This window comes from Panthera leo, chromosome B1, assembly GCF_018350215.1.
Source record: "Panthera leo isolate Ple1 chromosome B1, P.leo_Ple1_pat1.1, whole genome shotgun sequence".
Lineage (NCBI taxonomy): Eukaryota > Metazoa > Chordata > Mammalia > Carnivora > Felidae > Panthera > Panthera leo.
The window spans coordinates 171,480,129-171,502,121 of record NC_056682.1 but is presented as its reverse complement, the minus strand read 5'-3'; the positions used below and the strand labels follow the sequence as shown (position 1 = coordinate 171,502,121).

At 39.9% G+C, this 21,993-nt stretch overlaps 1 protein-coding gene across 2 annotated transcripts in view; it reads right to left on the bottom strand.

Annotated features, from left to right (window-relative positions):
* The window catches only part of PDS5A (PDS5 cohesin associated factor A), a 136,228-nt gene extending 134,334 nt beyond the window's left edge, over positions 1-1,894 (bottom strand). The window contains exons 1-2 of one of the 2 annotated variants that reach the window (XM_042936570.1): positions 1,790-1,894; positions 760-937 (exon numbers count right to left, since the gene is read on the bottom strand). In XM_042936570.1, the coding sequence (XP_042792504.1) occupies positions 760-897 (138 nt within the window). In that variant the 5' untranslated portion in view covers positions 898-937; positions 1,790-1,894. Of the gene's footprint in view, positions 1-759; positions 938-1,753 lie in introns of both variants that reach the window. The other variant, XM_042936571.1, reaches the window with a different exon arrangement.
* Between the last annotated feature and the right edge of the window lie 20,099 nt (positions 1,895-21,993).

Here is a 21,993-nt window from a genome sequence, read left to right as displayed (position 1 = left end):
GTGGGGTGTCAAAGATGCCCTGGTTGAGAACCACTGCATCAAGTTGATCCCTTGACAAAAACAGCACTTATCTTGTAAGGCTGTGGGCAAAATCTATGTCTATGCAACAGAAAGCAAAAAAACTGACCAACCTAAGCTGAATCTTACAACTTTAATCTTAGGATCACTATGCTTTAAATAAGCTAACTTTATTAAAAAGAATTAAAATACTCTCTCTTGAAAACCCCTTTGAACATGTGGACCTAAATCATCACCTTACTTCAATTCTGAATTTTGAAGTCAGTACATTTTGTCAAAGTTTAACCATACTAAGTACATATTTAAGTTTCTGGATATTAGAAAATTGTGACAATTTAATAAAATGCCCTTGTGATTAAATCAGTCTCCTTAGAAGCTGATGAAAACAGGAACTTTCGTAGGCAAACTATTGCCTACATTTAAGGTTGTAATCTACTATGAACAGTATTCTCATAAATATTTCTAGAAAAAAGTTATAAAAACACTTAAATTCTTATGTTTGAAAAAACAGGCACACTCCTTTTAATTTCCCATAATGATTATGTCTCTACAGAACTTACTATTCAAAGATATAGCCAAGATAGAACAATACTTCTCGGAGAGAGTAAAAAAGGAGACTATAAGATACCTAAGAAAACCTGGTAGGTGACACTGTAAAGGCCAGGCCTAGCAGTGCAGTAACAAGAGAGAGCACCTCCCACCACAGAGGTCTAAGTGTGAACACTGTGTCCAGATGCTTACCTTCAGTCGCTTGATCATTTCATCCGTGGTGATCTTGTCGGTGATCTCCTTTACCCCCGGCGGGTAAGCGATCTTCCCATCTGCACTCACGACGCCACAGAGGGCAGTGGCAGGCTTGGGCTGCGCGGTGAAGTCCATCCTGGGGGACAACTTTTCTTTCACAGTCCTCTACCGGCCTCTATCGGTCAGAAAACAAAAGTTCAGCGAGAAAGGGGAGACTTTGTAACCTCTTTTTTCATTTCAAAAATCTCTAATCTGCAAAGGGCGCTTTCTCCAGGGAGGCCGGAGACTCGGCTGCGGCCCCGCCGCTCGATCCTCCCGGGCCTGGACCCTGGTGGCCGCCCCGCCGCCCCCACTCACGCGGGCCCCGCCAGCCCCGGACCCACGGGGCTCTCCAGCACCAGCCGCCGCGGCCGCGGGAAGCGCCAGGCAGCGCCAGGAGTTTCCCATTCCACCTTTCACAATGAAATCCACCCCCAAGCACCGAGGTCCGAAGTTTGGGATCCTCCCGAGCCTGGCGAGGCCCCCAAGGCTCCGGCTCGGTCGGAGAGAAACCCCGAGTCCCCGCCCGGTCGGTCCCCTCCGGGAAAGGAGACGCGAGGCCTATAGGGCTCGGCTTAGGCCGCAAAACTAGGGACCCAACCGGACCCACACGCTACGGCGGCTCCGGGAGACGAACGCCTTTGCCGGGCCGAGCTTCGGGACCCCGGGCGTCCCCGCCACGCTCCCGCCCCTCCCCTGTCCCGCGGGAGGGGAAAACAAGCCGCCCTCCACCCCAAACCCCACGCCAGGAAGCGGCTGACGCGGCTCTGCACTTCACATTTTGTTCCTTCAACTTCGGCTGAGGGACCCTGGCGGCTTCTCTCGGCTCCGACTGCTCGGCGCCGTCCGGCGCTGCCCAGGCCTTACTGGTACCTCCGGGCAGCCCCGCCGGGCCTAGGTCTCGCGCCCCCCCCCCCTCCGGTCTCCCCTTCCGTCCTCTCCCTCCACCAACCGAGGGCGGGAGCCGAGCCGCCGTCGCCGCCTTTACCTCCTCCTCCTCATGCGGGCGGAAGGTGCATCGAGCGCCCGGGCCTCTGTCAGGTGGTTGCGCCGCCGCCCCTCGTCGGGCTGCACACAAAGCGGCTCCGCGGGTCCCGCCGCCGCCGCCGCCCGCCCCGGAGCGGCGCTGGGGCTGGCGGTGCCGAGGAGGAGCAGCCGCCGCGGGGGGAGACGCGGGGCGACTGTGCGCTGGGCGGGGAGACACTGCCGCTCTCCGTCTGGCCGAGGAAGAGCAGCCTCAGAGAAGGCTCCTCCGGGAGCGTGTGCGCCTGTGTCCGCCCCGGACCCCCGCGGCCCGCCCGTCGGCACCTAGCGCCGGCCGGGTCCGCCGACCGGGACCCGGACGCCCCTTGCAGCGGCGCGCGCCCGGCCGTACGTGCCCCCGGGAGCCGGCGCTTCGCGCACACACCAGCCGGTCACGCGAGCGGTGCGAGAGCACGCGAGAGCAGGGAGCGCGCCTCGCTCCCTCCCCTTCCTCCGCCGGCCGTGCCTCCGCCTCCCTCGGGCCCCGGGCGGCCGCGCGCGGGGCGGACAGCGCCGCCACCCGGTTGGCGCCAAGACTTGCCGCGCCGAGCGCCTCTGGGAGGATTGAAACCAAAGGGCAAGCAGAGGAGGAGCCCCTGTGGCGGGAAGCGAACCCGGTCCCGGCGGTCCTGTAAGGGCACGAGGGACGAAAGGAGCTTTACGTTGTGCCGTGGAGATGAGCTCATGACTTTTGGGGATCATGAGAGACTTGACGGAACTGGTTGAAAGACTGTTAATTACTCGGTGAAAATGAACGGATTTCCTCCCCAGGGACAGAAGATCTGCAAACTGAGGAAAAGTTTTACAATATGGCACAACATGAGCTACTCAGTCTTGTTTCTTCGGACAGTCACTGGAGTTTGCCCTCCCCTCTTTGGATTTCTGAAATTAATATTTTGAAAGTTGCAAAAAATGAAATAGCATTGAGTCGAGTAGTTCTCAACGAAAGGTCTGAAACGTAGGTTTCCGGACTCCACTCTCAAACCTAGAGAATAAGGATCTCTGAGAATGGCACCCAGAAGTGAGCATGTTTACAAATTAGCTACATGGTTTTTGTGAATATGGGGAAAAAATAATATGTTTAAAAAATGTTCTAAGTATACCCAGCATAACTTTTTCTTTCATCCAAAGGAAAACCCAATGCTGCAGGTTTGAGAAGTTTAATGTATTAAAAAAAAAAAAAAATGAAGCAAATGAACCTCAGATGCACACATATCAGAAGAGGAAGTTGAAAAAAGAATGCAATAATATGAAATAGCATTCAGCTCTTGAAACTGACCACTACCAAAGTTTAAAATTATATTCGATTATTATTTCTGATGGATGTCTATTGGTGTTTACTGGGTCTGAAAAATATTAAAGGTACTGTACTCACTGAATTGTTTTTCAGATATATTACTCAAGGGAGTGATCATCTTGGAATAGAACTGGCCACTGTTGCTGATTTGCTAGGACTGCCCCAAAGTCAATGCTTTGTTCTTGGACATTTAGAGTACCAGACAATCCATTGAACTTCAATGGTCATTAAACCCATCAAAATCTACTCTCTTATAGGCGCTCCCTCTCAAGGTGTTTTTTTTTTACCCTGTCACATTTAAATAAAAGAGTGGTGCTTTTCATTTTTATTCTTTCTCTGAGTAATTTACCCATTATTAAGTGGAGTTTTGTATATGCTCATAAATTTTAATTTTACACAACTTATGACTTTGTTAATATTGTTTGACTTTATGAACACTCACAAGATAGTAAGTCCTAAGGATTACAACACATAAATAAAACTGAATTTATACAGTTCTAAAATTCAGGAATTCTGAATCTCTGCTTTTAACCTCTTTCCTTAAACTTTATTTCCACTTGGAGTAAATGAGAAGGGATATGTTTATTTGTGCAGCAATTATTTAAAGTGCCTGCTAGCAAGGCTTTGTTTTGGGCACTGAGAAAAAAATTGATAGTGGGGAGAGGGACCAAAATCCCTGCCTGCCCTGGCGGAGCTTAATTCATTTGGGGAGAGATACACAAGAGAATAAATAAATTGCTATGGAAGAAAATGAGTATAGGAAGAATGCAGATCACATCTAGCCTTTTAGGCATTTTGGTCTTTGGAAGGACTTTGGCTTGTACTATAACTGAGATGGGGAATTGCTGAAGTATTTTAAACAAAGAAGTAACATGATATGTGTTTCATGAGCCAGGCAACTTTGGACAAATTACTTAGTCTTTCTGTGCCTTATTTTCCTCATCTGTAAAACAGGGATAATAGTTTCTCTCTCAGAGGATCTTTGTGAGGAGTAAATAAGTTGACATTTGTAAAGTGCTTAGAGTAGTAACTGGCACATACTAAACTGTACATAATTTATATACATACACACACACATATATATATGTACATATAATATGAAAGAATCATTCTAGCTACTGGGTTGGAAACAGCATAGAGATGCAAGTGTAGAAGTAGAGTAACCAAGTATAAGACAACTACAAAAATCCCGAGGAAAGATGTTAATAAGGACCAGGTAATAACAGTGAAGATGATGAAAAATGTGACTATACGACATTTGAAAAGTGGCTAATGCAAACAGGGAAACAGTTTTAAAATCAAAATAGTGACATATGGCTAGTGACTATTGGACAGTACAGTTCTAGAGTACAGAGTTTGGAAGAGTGATTGACAGAAGATGAGGGTGGAAAATAAATTGTTCATACTAAATGCTACAGATGTTGAGCAGGATGATAGTTTAAAAGGATGAACTGGGGTAATAAGAGAGTAAAGCTGTGCATAGTGAAAGTGGACTAAAGTAAAAATATAACCAAAGATAAAAATATTCAAGATATTTAAAGCAGTTCTTAAGAATATGTTTATTCCATTTACTTGAAATTACTTATTTGCTTTTCAATTTGAAATGTAACTAGCTAAATCTGTCCTGAGTAATTTCGCAAGTTATAAATATGAATCATCCCTGTACCTCTGGTCACATAGAAATTAACCATCTGCATAATCACTATGAAACTTGAACAAAATGGTGCTTTATTTTAGTGTTTTTCCAGATATCACTGACATCTTGGCTTAGATTTGCTAAAATTTAGTATTTAGGCATACAATAGCATATCTACAGTGAACTAAGTAAGTTTGACATGTTTCACTAATGACTGATAAAGACAAAAAATATGAAGTCTGAATCATTTCAGTCTAGTATGACCAAGATGTTAATGATTAACTTGTTTGTCATAGTAATTTAAAAACTTTCTTTGAATTTTGTCTAATATCTTAGTCTCCATGCACATCTCTCTTCAGTTTAAATTGTGAAGGCTGATCTGCATCATCATTAGTTACATTAACTTTCTTAAACTTGTATAATCAAAATTAAATATTATTTAACTAGCAGGGACAACAAACTAAAACTAAATATTTTCAAAACATGAAAGAAACTACAGGTATAAACAACATGAGTAAATTTTAGTGACATAATATGACATCTTGTTTATAATATTCAAAAGCAAAGTTCAAGGTAGTGGTTACCCCTGAAGTACAAAGAGAAGCAGGAAACCCTGGGGAACAAGATGGGAGAATGAATGCACAAGTAGATATATTCTTGTTGAAGCTTTCGTCTTGGGAAGAGTGGTGGCTTCACATATGTTCTTTATATGATAAGTGAATGAATGTATAAATGAAGAAAGACAATCCATGTACCAATGAAGGATGTGTTTTTAACCCAAGGATTATGATTAAACCAATTCAGGGCATCTGATGTTCAGAAGAGAAAAAAGTAAGAAGACAAACTCAAGAAATTTCAAAAAATATTTATATTATAATCTAATATTTTTGGAAATTACAGTCCCCAGAGTCAAAGAAATTCTGCACCCCTGATGATTTTTTTCCTAATTGTGGTAGCAAAATGAGAAATTATTTGGAGTTATATTTTCTCAAATTGCTTCTTTCCTCAAGTTGCTAGTATTAGTACGATAAATGATTATAGGACTGAAAGAATTTTCAGGGCAATTAAACTTTGAACAATCACATTACAATGTATTTTTTATTATGAAGCTTGGGATGTCAGACTCCTATTGTTTTATATGATTAAAATAAGAAAGTAAAGTTATGATAAATATTTCTTCACTATAGTAAAGGCAGAAGAGATTCATTTATTGAAATGTATTAGAGAGGATAATAATAATTACCTCCCCTCCTGCAAACTGAAAACTCTTTTAAGAGAGCAGTTCCTATCCCAGCCCTACATATTCTCTCTCTGTCTTTCACACACACACACACACACACACACACACACACAGCTGACTGAGCCTGCAGTGACACCTGAACCAAGAACATGCAGTCCATAGGCGGAGCTGAGCCAAACAAAATATCATGAGACAGGATGTGAACTAAGACTCAGCAACAGATGGGACTTTTACCTGAATTATATCAATGCAAAACCGTAACGGTCTTTAGCTCTCTACTTATGTGTAGGCTACGGAAACCTGACCTGTCCTAATTTTTGTCTTCGTTGTTCTGTTTTCCTTGGACTCCCCCTAAGAATTGTTTCCTTACAGTAAAATTTCTTTTACTTGAGCTAATTTGAGTACATTTCTGATCTTACACCACCAAATATGACCTGGTTTAGAATTAACAATTGGACTTCATGAAATTTTAATCATCATCCATGAACCCAGCTTTACTGAATCAAATAGTACCCCCCCAAATCCATGTCCACCTGGAACCTCAAAGTATGATCTTATTTGGAAGTAGGTTCTTTGCAGATGTAGTTAAAATGAAGTAACACTAGATTAGGATGGACCCTAAATCCAATGACTGGTATTTTTATAAGAAGATATGCAGGGAAGAAGGCCAGGTGACAATAGAGATTGGCATGATATAGCTGCAAGCCAAGGAATGCCAAGGATGACCAGCAAACACCAGAAGCAAGGAAAAAGGCAAGGAAGGATTCCTCCCTTGAGCCTTCAGAGGGATTATGGCCTTGCTGACCTCTTAATTCTGGACAGAACAGTAAGAGAATGAATTGCTATTCAAACACCTCTGTGTTTGTGGTACTTTGTTACAGCAGCTCTAGGAAACCAATACACCAGCCACGTGTAAAATTCACCTTAAAGTTGATTGGTTAGTATTTTACCTTCTGAGATACAAATTTCATCACTCTCATTTTTGGATGTAACCCTATGCTTTTGAAAGAGACCTGTAGAACATTTATAAGGCTATGACCAACAGTTTATCTTATTTCTACATTTTTCTCAATTGTACTGTTTGTGAGCCTCGATTTATCTAGAATCTGCATTTTCATTTTTCCATTTTCTCACATTCCTATGAAATAAGAACAATATGCAAGCAAATATTTAAATAAATACACGACTACGGTGGAGAAACTGCAAAAATGGAACTGTTGGTTGGCACCCAGCTTCACCAAGCTTTGGCTCAAAGTATTCATTTGTCAGCTTATATGCAAAAGTCCAAAACTGGAATTTTGAAAGCAGTTTAGGAATGAGAATGTGTAATGTACTAAACAAGGTTGTGTAATTTTGAATGGACTGAAGTCACTGTCTGCCTGTGTAATAACCAAATAATTCTAAATAATATTTTCTGTGACTTACAACTATCAAATGTCATTATAATAATAACCATGGCAGATTGTAAGTATAAATAGCAGAACTTCAAATTTCTGGTTGAACTGGAAATGTAACCACGTTAGAACTGGTAGCCAACACTATCTGACTTGTCGAAGGAATGTGCCAAGAATTTGCACAACTTTTGCCTTCTGAATTGCTTCAAGTAATTCCAGAAACTCAATAGTTCTTGGACTGTAGGCTACCTAGATAGATACTGTTTTGGAAAAACTCTTCGGAGTTCAATTATGCATAGACTTGTCCAGAGACTAAAGAAAATTAAGCAGTGAATCTGTAGGAAATTTAATAAGAGCTGTTTCACCTTCTAATCATAACTGAGATTCATCATGATTTTCAGGGGATAGGAAGTTTCCTGTTAATTGAATTCTTTGACAAATTGAAATTTAACCAGAAAACTTTTCTGTCCACTCCATTGAAAATATTTCTGGAATATATCAGTTATCTTTTTAGTCTTTATAAAGCACAGGATAGTGAACATAATGGCAGAATCTTTGGTGTTTGAGCATACCCAATGCCTCAGGGCTGTCAATCTGAAAGCCACTTTAAATATCAAAACCATAGGTATAGAGTCAGTGATTGATTGAACTAAACACGTACTGAGACTAGAACTTTCCATGGAAGTTAGCTTCGTCTCCATGTGTATTTTAAAAAATCAATGGAGAGGGGCCAGTTAAGAACCTTTGGGTTTTGATACATTAAACTACTTAGTACTTACTATCTGGCAGATAAATGTTGAGGATGCAGAGGTGGACAAGATATTGTCCCTGAATTCAACAGGCAACTTGAAGTTTTAGTGTGTTTTTATTACCATGTTTTCATGGTAACATTATCATCTATCTATCTATCTATCTATCTATCTATCTATGTATCTCTTAAGCTAGTGTTAGTTTCCTTTGTTCCTTGCAATCAAAGAGAACTAACAGCAATAATAATAATAATAATATTAACAATTGTAGCCAATATTTATTAAGCCCCTATTAGGTGCCAGGGACCGTGCTAAGCACTTTAGGTACTTTATCTCAGTAGATGTAGATTTTTTCTGTCACATTTAAAAAATAAATTTGTTTTCCTAATTTAAATATTTTGGAACCATTTTTTTTCTGAACAAACTTTTTCAGAAAGCTTGGAAAGTACATGAGGTTATGGGATATATATGCTTTTGTCTTTCTTCACACTTTCATGTACTTTCTAAGCTTTCTGAAAGTTTGTTCAGATAGATTAATTGATAATAGATAGATCAATTGATAGATAAACAAGATAGTATTTAGGGAACCCATGAGAAGAATTATAGCTATGCCTCAAGAAAGGAATGGAAGAACTGAGAATCATCAGGATACAGTCTACTTTCTTCTGAACACCTGCTTCATTCTTGCTCTTTGAAGAGACATGTTTCTTTGCTTTTCAGTTTACCTGGCATGCAGAAGAGAACCATCCCTCATCTTCTGATTCTACATCTCCTTCATCTTAGATCAGCCAGACTAAACTAGAATTTCTTAGTCCAAATCCCAAATGCTAAATACAACAGATTTAATTCTGTTTTCTTTTACCCATAGCATTTATCATCAAGCATACTAAATTATTTATTTATTTATTTATTTATTTATTTATTTATTTATTATTTTTATTGTTTATGGTTTGTCTCTCCAGGGTCCATGTCTGGTCTAATCAGCTAGGGCCAGATAGGCAGGGTCATGTCTAAAATATACCTTTAATATAGGTGTGCTATTTTGAAGGGGCATATGCACCCCAATGTTTATAGCAGCGATATTGACAATAGCCAATGTATGGAAAGAGCCCAAATGTCCACTGAGAGATGAATGGATAAAGAAGATGTAATACACACACACACACACACACACACACACACACACACAAAGTTCCCAATGTACCCACCGATTTATTAAAAAAAATCTCCATTAGCATTGAATTCAATTATTTAAATGCAATTTTCAGAGTTTTGACTTCTTTAATCTTAAAAATGAATACATTATTCACATTTTAATAAATATTTAATATATATTAATAAGTTCAAAATTTATAACACAGTATTTTTTTTTTCATAAAATGAAACAGAAAACTACTATCTATAAGAAACTCCATTTCTGTGCCCTGATCTGCATCCCTGTTTGTCTCGATGTTAGTGTGGCAGGACATTCTTTTCCTCTCTGTATGCTATTCCCTTACCAGGGCATAGCACATACCATGGGGAACAGAAAGGCATCTGGCAATGGTGTGACTGAATGCCAAGAAAGAGACAGAGACGCTTTTGGAATATTAACACATTTGGAGAGGTCAGTCTTGTAATGTGGAAAGTCTGACCATATGTACTCCACTGATAGGATCTTATACACACCAGGTTGCATCTAAAGTAGCATAGAGCTGACTGGGTCACACCTTGTATCAGAGGTGAAGAAGAGATAGGATCCTGGGGAAAGGGTGCAGGTGTCATGGAGAGAGAAGAAAAGAAAGGGAAGGGCCAAAGGTAAGAATGCTTTTTCTTTGTTAGCAGTGAAAGGGATAGCCGAATAGGACAGCACAGTGGGCCTAGATGGCAGGACCCCTGCCCATCGGTGGTTGGGGAGGCTGATATGAAAAAAGTAGAGGATGGGGTGCCTGGGTGGCTCAGTCACTTAAGCATCAGGCTCTTGATTTTGCCTCAGGTCATGATCTCTTGGTTGTGTGTGTCAGGCTCTGCATTGGGCCTCGCACTGGGTATGAAGCCTGGTTAAGGTTAAGATTCTCTCTCTCCCTCTCCATCTCCCTCTGCCTCTCCTCTGCTTTCTCTCTCTCTCTCTCTCAAAAAAAAAAAAAAAAAAAAAAAAAAAAAGAGTAAACGAGCTCTTTCCAAATCCTAACTGCCTTGTGACTCTTGAGTTAGGAGGTCTGACACTAACTTGAAGCAACGCACTATTGTACATATTCTGCTACAATAGAAGTTGTGGGAGTGCAGGGATCTTTTTTGTTCACAGCTGTGTGGGAAACACCTAGAACCGTGCCTAGGATCTATAGACACTCAATAAATATTTGTTCAATTGAATCAAAACATCCTGAACTACGTGTGTATGTGTGACTGGCCAACAATATGGTTGTTTAATATTAGATATACCTCTCTGGCTTTCCCTATTCAAAGTATAGTTCTGGTATTTCATTAGAAATGAACTAGTACAGGGGCGCCTGGGTGGCTCAGTCGGTTAAGTGTCCAACTTCAGCTCTGATCATGATCTCACAGTTCGTGAGTTCGAGCCTTGTATTGGGCTCTGTGCTGACAACTCACAGCCTGGAGTCTGCTTCGGATTCTGTGTCTCCCTGTCTCTCTGCCCCTGCCTTGCTCATGCTCTGTCTCTCTCTCTCTCTCCAAAAATAAATAAACATTAAAAACAAACAAATTAAAGAAGTGAACAAATGATGTACTAAGGAGAGGAAGGGGAGAAGGAGATACTTTACAACCAGTTGTATTATTAGACTTTCACTGCTATTATCCTTGACTCCATTCGAGATATGGGAGAAATTAGGGTCAACATGGAGTAGAATTAGATTTTCCCAATATTACTTTTTTTAACATAGAAAAAAACTTTTTTTTTAATATAGAAAAAATTTTAAATATAGAATCTGCTGCTCTCTTCTTCCTTTTTTACATTATTTATCCAATCATTTCAACTCTGAAATGGACTGGCTTGGCCGAAGACCCAGGAGAAATAGGAAAGTGTTTTATACAGACTTTAAATAAGTTTTAATAAAAATACCATAGCTATCATTATGCATGCCAATATAGCAATGCATGTAAATAAATAGCTTCTTATTATATTTGAATATGAAATTGCAGGGGCGCCTGGGTGGCGCAGTCAGTTAAGCGTCCGACTTCAGCCAGGTCACGATCTCGCGGTCCGTGAGTTCGAGCCCCGCGTCAGGCTCTGGGCTGATGGCTCGGAGCCTGGAGCCTGTTTCCGATTCTGTGTCTCCCTCTCTCTCTGCCCCTCCCCCGTTCATGCTCTGTCTCTCTCTGTCCCAAAAATAAATTAAAAACGTTGAAAAAAAAAATTTGAATATGAAATTGCATAGGCAGAATCAGGGGTATTTTATTATTCAGTCAACTGAACTGTTTTAAGGTTTAAGTCTATCACTTAGAGTTTCTTTGAAACTCTAAGAATTCTGGAGTGGAGTTTTGGATTTTCCAACAAAATTTCCTTGACCCAATGACTTATATAAGGTTATTGCAATGAAATAGTTATTTTAGTGTTTGTTCATAGTGCACCCCTCACGTGACTCCCACAAAAGGATGAGAGACATGGTTCATGGAGGGCCTGACTGGAAAAGAAATCATCTCTTACTGTATCTACCAAGGGTTTGTCACTGAGTGAGATGTGTCAATCCTGTCTGTCCTCTTAGGATAAACCTTCTCACCAGGAGCTCCCACACATATGTACAGTGGACAAAACTTGGACTGAGGCTGGGAGCCCATCATCATTATCACCATCTTACCTCTGTGTAATTCTTTATAGTTTAAAAAGTACTTTCACATCCAGTATATTGTTTAATGCTATCTACAACCCAGTGAGGTAGGCAGAGATGGATTTACCTTGAAGCTAACGAAGTTCAAGTTTCAGCACCGCCTGAGAAGGACCTTAGCAGAGTCATACAGTTATAAGACTTTGTTGCAAAATTTTTAACCATAGATTAAGACTACTTTACTATCCACTCTGACTCCCCTCCTCAGTACCTCCCTCATGTGGGGAGGCATTGGTGTGTCCTTAGGCATTTTTGGAATCCAGCTGAGTTTGGATACATTTAGTTTGGATTTAGTGGAATGCATTTATGTAGTTTGAAATCACTTTTGTGTTAAGTTATTGCCAGTTGTCTCAATGTAGAAATGGCTTCCAGGAATTCTCCTACTGCACACTGTTAATGAATGTTGACAATGCAGAGCATTTAAGGTTTGTCACTGCACAAGAGATCTTCAGATGCCATGTAATCTTGTATCTCATACACGAAAGAAACTTGACAGGGGTTTCTCAAATGTAACAACGATTCTAAAACTCTATATGTCATTACCAGAAGAAGTTGTAGAGCCAAAATAAATGTTTTAAAACTAGCATAGGAAAAAAAGTTGAATAACCAAATTAGAGAGAAGACTAGATTACTTTTTCATTTCCTGTGTAGAAAGTAATATTATAGGGGTGTCTGGGTGACTCAGTCGGTTAAGTGACACCCTGGCTCAGGTCATGATCTCATAGTTTGTGAGTTTGAGCCCCAAGTCAGACTCTCTGCTGATAGCACAGAGCCTGGAGCCTGCTTTGATTCTCCGGCTCCCTCTCTCTCTCTGCCTCCCCTCCCTGCCCCACTTGTGTGTGTGTGCGCGCTCTCTCTCTCTCAAAAATAAATAAATAAACTTAAAAAATATTTTTTTAAATGTTTTATTTTTATTTTTGAGAGAGAGAGAGACAAAGCATGAGCGGGGGAGGGGCAGAGAGAGAGGGAGACACAGGATCCGAAGCAGGCTCCAGGCTCCGAGGTGTCAGCACAGAGCCCAATGTGGGACTTGAACTCATAAACCCCAAGATCATGACCTGAGCCGAAGTCGAATGCTCAACCGACTGAGCCACGTGCCCCAAACTTAAAAAAATATTAAAAAAAAGAAAATAATATTACAAACATGATGAACACCAGGTGATGTAAGGACTTGTTAAATCACTATATTTTACACCTGAAACTAATATAACACTTAATGTTCACTAACTGAAATAAAATAAAAACTTGAAAAAAAGGAAAATAATATTACAAAACCATTGTCATATAAAAAAAAGTCTCATTTTTTGAAAATGAGAACGTGGAAATATGGAGAGATTCATTCATTTGGCTGTTTATTTGATCCACAAATATTTATTATTTTCTCACTATATTTTCAAGAATGGTGATAGGGGCTGGGAATAGAACAGAGAGCACACATAAATTGTTCCTGACATTGAGATAGTCATAGTTGAAGGTGGAAAAGTCCCTAACAAGTACTAATATCAATAATTATTTATTTATAATTAGGATGATTGTGATAAAGAGAAGGGCCAGATGTTCTGAAAGTTGACCTAAGTCTGGGTTTTAGGGTAGGTTTCCTTAGGAAAAAAAAAAAAGAATATGTAAACTGTGGGAATCATCCAGATTAAAAGAGGAAGACAATATTCTACTCAGGGGGCAGAATAGGAACAAGGGTTCTGAGGTGGAAAGGTATAGTACTTGTTGATGTCAAAGAACAAAAAGAATGCCAGTGTAGCTAGCTTGTCATAATAGTGGGGAGAGTGGTGAATGAATCCACCAGATTAGTTTGCCTATTCTAAAACTTCGCAGGAGTGAAATTTAGAGTATATAACATATATGTTTTCATATATGGCTTCTTTAACTCAGCATGCTGGTTTTTTTTTTTTTTTATTTTTTTTTATTTTTGGGACAGAGAGAGACAGAGCATGAACGGGGGAGGGGCAGAGAGAGAGGGAGACACAGAATCGGAAACAGGCTCCAGGCTCCGAGCCATCAGCCCAGAGCCTGACGCGGGGCTCGAACTCACGGACCGCGAGATCGTGACCTGGCTGAAGTCGGACGCTTAACCGACTGCGCCACCCAGGCGCCCCCCAGCATGCTGTTTTTAAATTTAATCCATGCTGTCACTTATATTTGTGTTTGTTGCTGAACATTATTCTGTTGTAAGGATATACTACAAGTTATCCATTTACCTCTTGATGGACATTTGAGTTATTTATGGGTTTTGGTCATTAAGAAGAGAGCTGCTCTGAACATTTTTGTAAAAGAGATGTGATATTTTTAGTCTCCTGTTTTTCCCACCTCACTGCAGTATAGACCCAAGAATATGCTGTGTGCTGCGCAAAAGTTTTAGTGAAAGTGCAAAGAACGGTTCAATACCCACCTGTTCCTTTTGTTGACCTCATGAAGGTATTTGGGTTCTAGAGTCTACAGATAAGAAGATCTGGTTCAGGTAATTCAACACGGACATGGCAGCAGCCTAGCCTGAGTTCCACATTTACGACATCTGATACATGAACCATACTTTGAGAGGGAAAATGTCCAGATAGGAAAGTATTCTTGCTGATGCCTGAAGGTGGAGTACCTATCTTGTCTACACACCCTCCAGTCTAAACAGGAATCCATTACTACCTGAGAGACTATTTATCCCCTGTCAAGTGATTTAATCTTACTTCCCCTTGTCCCTTTCCTACTTCCCCTAAAGGACTGGCCTGATAGCCATGCTCTGTAACTCTAGCTTTTCTGTATAACCCAGTGGTACTTTTAGTGTATCTGCATATTCAACAGAAGCAGTGCCAGCAATAAAACAATTCCTGTGCTGAGCTCTGCTAAGGAAAGTCAACTGCTACTTCCTTGTGCTTCTCTGTCTGATTGCTCCAATGTTAGCCGCTGTATCTGTGACTTTAAATGGAAGGACGACACTGTACAAGCACAACAGTAATAAGAATATCAGCTTTGGGTAATTTTTTATTTCTGTAGGTAAACAAAGATGGTATTTTGAAGCATTGTTTTTTTCCTTTGAAAGAAACTTACCTTTCTTGCAGGAATTTTCTTTCCAGAGAGGATTTCTACGCCATTTTAATATTTTACATTCTTTTTGTTTCTGCTAGATTTCTTCTATATTTTATACTTTTTTTAGCTCAAAGTCAACATCCCACCCCAGCTTCCTAGATAATTCATTGTTTTTACACATTTAACTAGTGGTGCCTATCCCCTCATCTTCTCTATTCTCTAGATTCCTCTTAAGTGGATCTTTCTGTGGTACTGGCAGTGTTTTTCCTTTCAGCCTTTCCTTCTTAGTCTCTAACTACCCACTTGAGTATACTAAGTAATACGGGGAGCTTCTTTATCTGGTAATACTGTGAACTGATAACCAGGAGAACCTCCCTACAAAACATCTAGAAGTGATGCATAAAATATAACAAACATTATTTTATTTTATTAAAAATAAAATTATAATAAATAAATAAAAACTATTGAAAAATAAACAATAAATTAATTTTTTAAATTAATTTTTTAATTTTTAATTTTTTTTTAGAGAGAGCACAGAGCTGGGGAGAGGAGCAGAGGGGGAGAGGAACAGAGAGGGGAGAGAGAGAGAGAGAGAGAGAGAGAGAGAGTCTTAAACAGGCTCCATGCTCAGCATGAAGGCTGATACAGGACTGGATCCCATGACCCTGAGATGATCATGATCTGAGCGGAAATGAAGAGTCAGTAGCTCAAGCAACTGAGCCACACAGGTGCCCCTAACAAACATTATTTAAAAAAAAAATTTTTTTTAATGCTTTATTTATTTTTGAGAGAGCACAAGCAGGGAGGGGCAGAAAGAGAGGGAGACAGGATCTGAAGCTGGCTCTATGCTGACAGCAGTGAGCCCGATCTGGGGCTTGAACTCAGGAACCGTGAGACTGTAACCTGAGCCAAAGTTGGACACTCAACCGACTGAACCCCTAGGTACCCCTAAAAAAGATTTTTTTTTATGTTTATTCATTTTTGAGAGACAGAGAGAGAGAGAGAGAGAGACAGAGCATGAGCAGGGGAGGGGCAGAGAGAGAGGGAGACACAGAATCTGAAGCAGGCTTCAGGGTCTAAGCTGTCAGCACAAAGCTGGACACAGGGCTGGAACCTATGGAACATGAGATCATGACCTGAGCCAAAGTTGGATGCTTAACCAACTGAGCCACCTAGGTGCCCCCAAACATTATTTGAAATGAAGAGCTAAGCCAGCAAGAAGGTAGGTGTAATAAACCTGTGTAATGGCCACAAATTCCTCCCATCCCAGTATGCATGTCTCTTTGCAGTGTGACTTTGCTCCTGCTTGTCTCAAGAAATAGTCTATTTCCCTCAACCTTTAAACCTGGACTTCCCTTGACTTCTAACACCAACTGATGTACTGCAATACCATTTGATTCTAATGTTAACTATCTGGAGTTAAATCCACTGATTAAAGGACACAATCTCCAACAAGACTGCCCCACTTTCTAAAGTGGGTGCTAGTTGCAAGTGAAGTCCTCCAGCTTCCTGTACTTCTGACCAACTAGCTACCAATTGGAGGGGGGAGGTTTCCCATGACCCCTTCTCCCTATCAGGTTCAGCAATTCATTAATATGACTATGGAACTCAGGAAAGTGGTGAATTTACAATGACAGTTTTGTTATAAAGGATACTAATCAGGACCAGCCAAATGAAGAGACACATTAGTTCATTTATAGTAATGGGTAACTGTTACCTGAGAGCCAAAACCAAAGAAGGTAAAACCAGAGCAGTAGGCAAGTGGGCTCTCTCTCAGGTACCCCTGGACCTAGGTGGGGTTTTTCCATCTTGGTAACCATGGGGCTTAGGTTTTAACAAGGCTTTGACATCTCATGAGGTAGGAAGCTGGGATAAAGTCCCCTTAACAAAGTCAAGATTTTCAGGGCTCCTGGGTGACTCAGTTGGTTAAGCATCTGACTCTTGATTTCAGCTCAGGTCACGGTCTCATGGTCATGAGATCGAGCCCCATGTCAGGCTCTTTGCTGAGCATAGAGACTGTGATTCTCTCTCTCCCTCTCTCTCTGCCCCTCCCCTCTTCTCTCTCTCTCTCTCTCTCTCTCTCTCTCTTACACACACACACACACACGTACACACACACACACACACACTCTCTCTCTCTCTCTCTCTCTCTCTGTCAAAATAAATAAACATTAAAAAAAAATAAAGTCAAGACTTATAACTCTAGGTGACAGTGGGCAAAGAAAAACTCTGCTTCCTGGCATAGGGAAAGGACAGGAAAGCTTGTCTGTTTTGGTCTGGGATCCAGACAGTAAAATGGAAGTATTCTGTTTGAATTTATAGCTACTAACCTAATATGTTCACACTTAAATTTGGAGTTTGAATATATACCATCAGTGTATTACTATCAGTCTGGGAACTCCCAGTTAGAATTTAACATAAAAAAATGGTCTGTGGATGACACAATCGTCTATACAGAAAATCCTAAGGAATCTACAAAGAAGTTCTAATTCTGTAAGTGATTTCAACAAACTCTCAAGATATAAGGTCAATACATAAAGTCAGTTGTATTTCATTTTAGCAATGAACAATTGGAAATTAAAAAATTTAAACACCATTTACAATAGAACCAAAAAGCATGAAATGCTTAGGGATAAATTTAACAAAGTATGTGCAAGACCTGTACACTGAAAATTATAAAACTATTCTGAGAAAAATTTACTACCTGAGTAAATAGAGACAGATATTGCATTAAGAGATCAGAAAACTCAATATTGTTAAGATGTTAATTCTCCCCAGATTGTTCTATGGATTCAATGTAATACTAAAGAAAATCTCAGCAGAATTTTTGTATAAACTGACAAACAGGTTTTAAAATTTATATTTTATGCAAAGGGCCCATAATAGTGAAAACAATCTTATAAGAGAACAAAGTTGGAAGAATGCATGCAACCTAATTTTAAGATTTACTATAAAGCTACAGTAATCAAGAGAGTGTGATATTGGCATAGGATTGACATATACAGATCAATAGAACAGAATAGAGAGTCCAGGGGTAGACCCACAAATATATGGTCAATGTCCCAAGATAATTTAATGGGAGACAGGATAACCTTCTCAACAAAGGGTGTTGGAATGTTTGGATATCCATAAGCAAAAATAAAGCTTTATCCTTATATCATAAAAATATTTTACCTTGAAATGGAGCATAGACCTAAACCTAAGTTTTTCCAAAAACAAGGCTGGGCTGGGGAAGAAAATTCTCACATAGGCCACAAAAAGCACAAACCAAGAAAGAAAAAAAATTGTTATAAAAATTACATTTGAGGGGTGTCTGGGTGGCTCGGTTGGGTGTCTGACTTCGGCTCAGGTCATGATCTCACAGTTCGTGAGTTCGAGCCCCACGTCGGGCTCTGTGCTGACAGCTCAGAGCCTGGAGCCTGCTTCGGATTCTGTGTCTCAGTCTCTCTCTGCCCTTCCCCCACCTCAAAAATAAATAAACATTAGAAAAAATTAAATATGATTACTCTTTGAAGAACACTGTCAAGAAAATGAAAGACAAACCACGTAGTGAGAGAAAATATTTGCAAAACACTTGTCTGACAAAGAACGTGTATCTAGAATACATTTTTTATTTTTTTATTTTTCAAAGTTTATTATTATTATTATTTTTTTTTTTATATTTTTTTATCGTTTATTTATTTTTGAGACAGAGAGAAACAGAGCATGAACGGGGGAGGGGCAGAGAGAGAGGGAGACACAGAACCGGAAGCAGGCTCCAGGCTCTGAGCCATCAGCCCAGAGCCTGAGGCGGGGCTCGAACCCACGGAACGTGAGATCGTCACCTGAGCTGAAGTCGGACGCTTAACCGACTGAGCCACCCAGGCGCCCCTATTATTATTATTTTTGAGAAAGAGACAGAGAGCTAGCAGGTGAGGGTCAGAATGAGAGAAGGAGAGAGAGAATCTTAAGCTGTCTCCCTGAATCCCAACGCGAGGCTCGAACCCACAAACCATGAGATCATGACCTGAGCTGAAACCAAGAGTTGGTCATTTAACTGAGGCACCCAGGCACCCCATATTTTTTTTTAATGTTTATTTATTTTGAGAGAGAGAGGGAGAGCACATGCGTGTGCCTGTGAGCAGTCGAGGGAAGAGAGAATCCCAGGCAGGCTCTGTGTTGACAGCGCAGGGCTCAATCTCATGAACTATGAGATCATGACCTGAGCTGAAATCAAGAGTTGGTTGCTTAACTGACTGAGCCACCCAGGCGCCCCTAGAATACATTAAAAAAAACCTCTTACAACTCAATAAAAAGAAAACAAGCAGTATGATTTAAAAAAAGATAGGCAAAAGGTGGGAGCTGTAAGTTCATGAAAGAATATATATGAATGTATGAAAATATGCCTAACATCATTAATCTTTAGGGAAAAGCAAATTAAAATCAAAATTAGATACCATTGTACTAGATTGGCTAAAATTAAAGAGTGATAATACCAAGTGGTAGTAAGATTATGGACCAACTGAACTCACATATATTGCTGGCGGGAGTGCAAATAAGTGCTCATATTGGAAAAGTTTGGCAGTTTCCAAATAGCTACTTTGGAAAAATTTGACAATTTCTTATAAAGGTAAACATGCATTTATCATATAACCCAGGATCCCACTTCTAGGTGTTTACCTGAGAGAAGTGACAACAAAAGTCTACACAAACACTTGTACACAAATATTCGTGGCAGTTAAAAAAAATTTTTTTTAATGTTTATTTTTGAGAGAGAGAGAGAGAGAGAGAGAGAGAGAGAGAGAGTGAAAGCAAGTGTAGGGCAGAGAGAGGGAGACACAGAATCTTGAGCAGGCTCCAGGCTCCAAGCTGTCAGCACAGAGCTAGATGCGGGACTGGAACTCACCAACTATGATCATGATCTGAGCCGAAGTTGGATGCTTAACCAACTGAGCCACCCAGCTGCCCTATGTTCATGGCAGTTTTATTCACAGTATTCAAAAACTGGAAAAAACCTAAATGTCCACTGATTGATGAATAAGTTATATTGATTGTGGTATAGCAATAGAATGAGTAAATCATTGATACACTTAACATAGAGAATACCAGAAGGATTATGCCAAATGGAAGGATCAGAAACAAGACTACATATTGTGTAATTCCATTTATATGAAATTCTACAGGAATTGAGTATAATGACATAAAGCAAATCAACATTTACCTGGGATAAGAGAAGAGGATTAGCTACAAGAAAGCATAAAGGAACTTTTTAGGCTGATAGAAATGTTCTGTATCTTTTTTTTAAAGTTTATTTATTTAGGGGGACCTGGGTGGCTCAGTCGGTTAAGCGTCCGACTTCAACTCAGGTAATGATCTCATGGATTGTGAGTTTGAGCCCCATGTCGGGCTTTCTGCTGACAGCTCTGAGCCTGAAGGCTGCTTCAGATTCTGTGTCTCCCTCTCTTTCTGCTCCTTTCTCGCTTGTGTTCTGTCTCTCTTGCTCTCAAAAATAAATAAAACATAAAAAAAGCTTTAAAGTTTATTTATTTATTTTGAGAGACAGAGAGAGAAAGAGAGAGAGAGAGAGACAGCAAGCCACGAATGGGTGAGAGGCAGAGAGAGAGAATCCCAAGCAGGCCCTGCACTGTAGGCACAGTTCAATCTCTTGAACCACAAGATCATGTCCTGAGCTGAAATTAAGAGTTGGACACTTAACCAACTGAGCCATCCAGGTGCCCTGAAATAGGCCATATCTTAATTATGGTGGCAGTTCCATATCTGTTTATATTTATCAAAACTCATTGAATTGTACACTTAAAGTTAGTGAATTTTATTGAAATTCACTAACAAAGCTGGTGAAAAAAAATGGCTTAGTGTCAGTAAAAACTTCTCTGGAGAGACATACTCTTAACTCCAGCTTCACAAGATTCCCAAAGTAAAACTTAGCCGAATATGAGGTTACGATACAGAAATTTCAAAATGTAAAAGGAAACTCTAGCGTCCATCAAAAGAGACATAATAATCATCCAAATGAGACACCCAAGGATGACAGATAACTATTCAGTAGAGAGTATAAAATATAATTATTTAATATAGACTTAATGATATATACTTAAAATACACATACACTAATTAAGACATATAATAAGGAATTGAAAATTTCAGAACATAAAGAAGTCCAGAGCTTTGAAAACACTCTTTCCTCCAAGAAGAGGAAGAAGAAATATAATTACTTCACAAATATAATTTCTAAAAAGGAAAATGCAATCATTGAAATTTTAGAAATTATGGTCAGAACTAATAGCTTATCAAACAAGCTAAAGAGAGAGTTAAGGAATTGGAAATTTTATCTAGGAAAAATACATAGAATATAGTATACAGAGATTAAGAAATGAAAAATATAACAAGTTAAGAGACATTGAGAATAGAGCAAGAAGATCTAAAATATTCCTAATAGTGGTTCAGAAGCAGATAATAGCATGAAATGGAATATCCAAAGAGTTAATGACTCAGACTTTTCCAAAATCAATGGATGACAGTGAATAAAGAGTAACATGTCTTACGAGACCCCAAATGATAGCCCTTCTTAAGCTTTTTAATTTTTGTTTTTTGTCATCACTCCTCTAGTTTTACATTTCACTCATTAGCTAGGATAAACAATACAAGAGGATGAGCAGCTTGCTTGTGGAAATAGCAGAATGTTGTTCGTGTAATCCAGTTCAAATCAGGGTTTTTTATCTTGCACCCTGAACTTCATGCATGCTGTCCTCTACCTAAAATATAATGTTTAATTGATGTGCCACTACACATCAGGTCACATTTTTTCCCCCACTATTCTAATTAAGTAGCTGGAGCCTCCATTTCGTGGTTAAAGGACAGGTTATTTTCTTCCAAGAGTTTCTTTACTCATAATAAATCCAATAACCCCAGGTGTTTACTCAGGCCTGTAGATAATGACCTCAAAGAAATCAGAGAGTCTGTTCCATTTGCTCTTTATGGATTGCTGGGTCAGCCATGGCA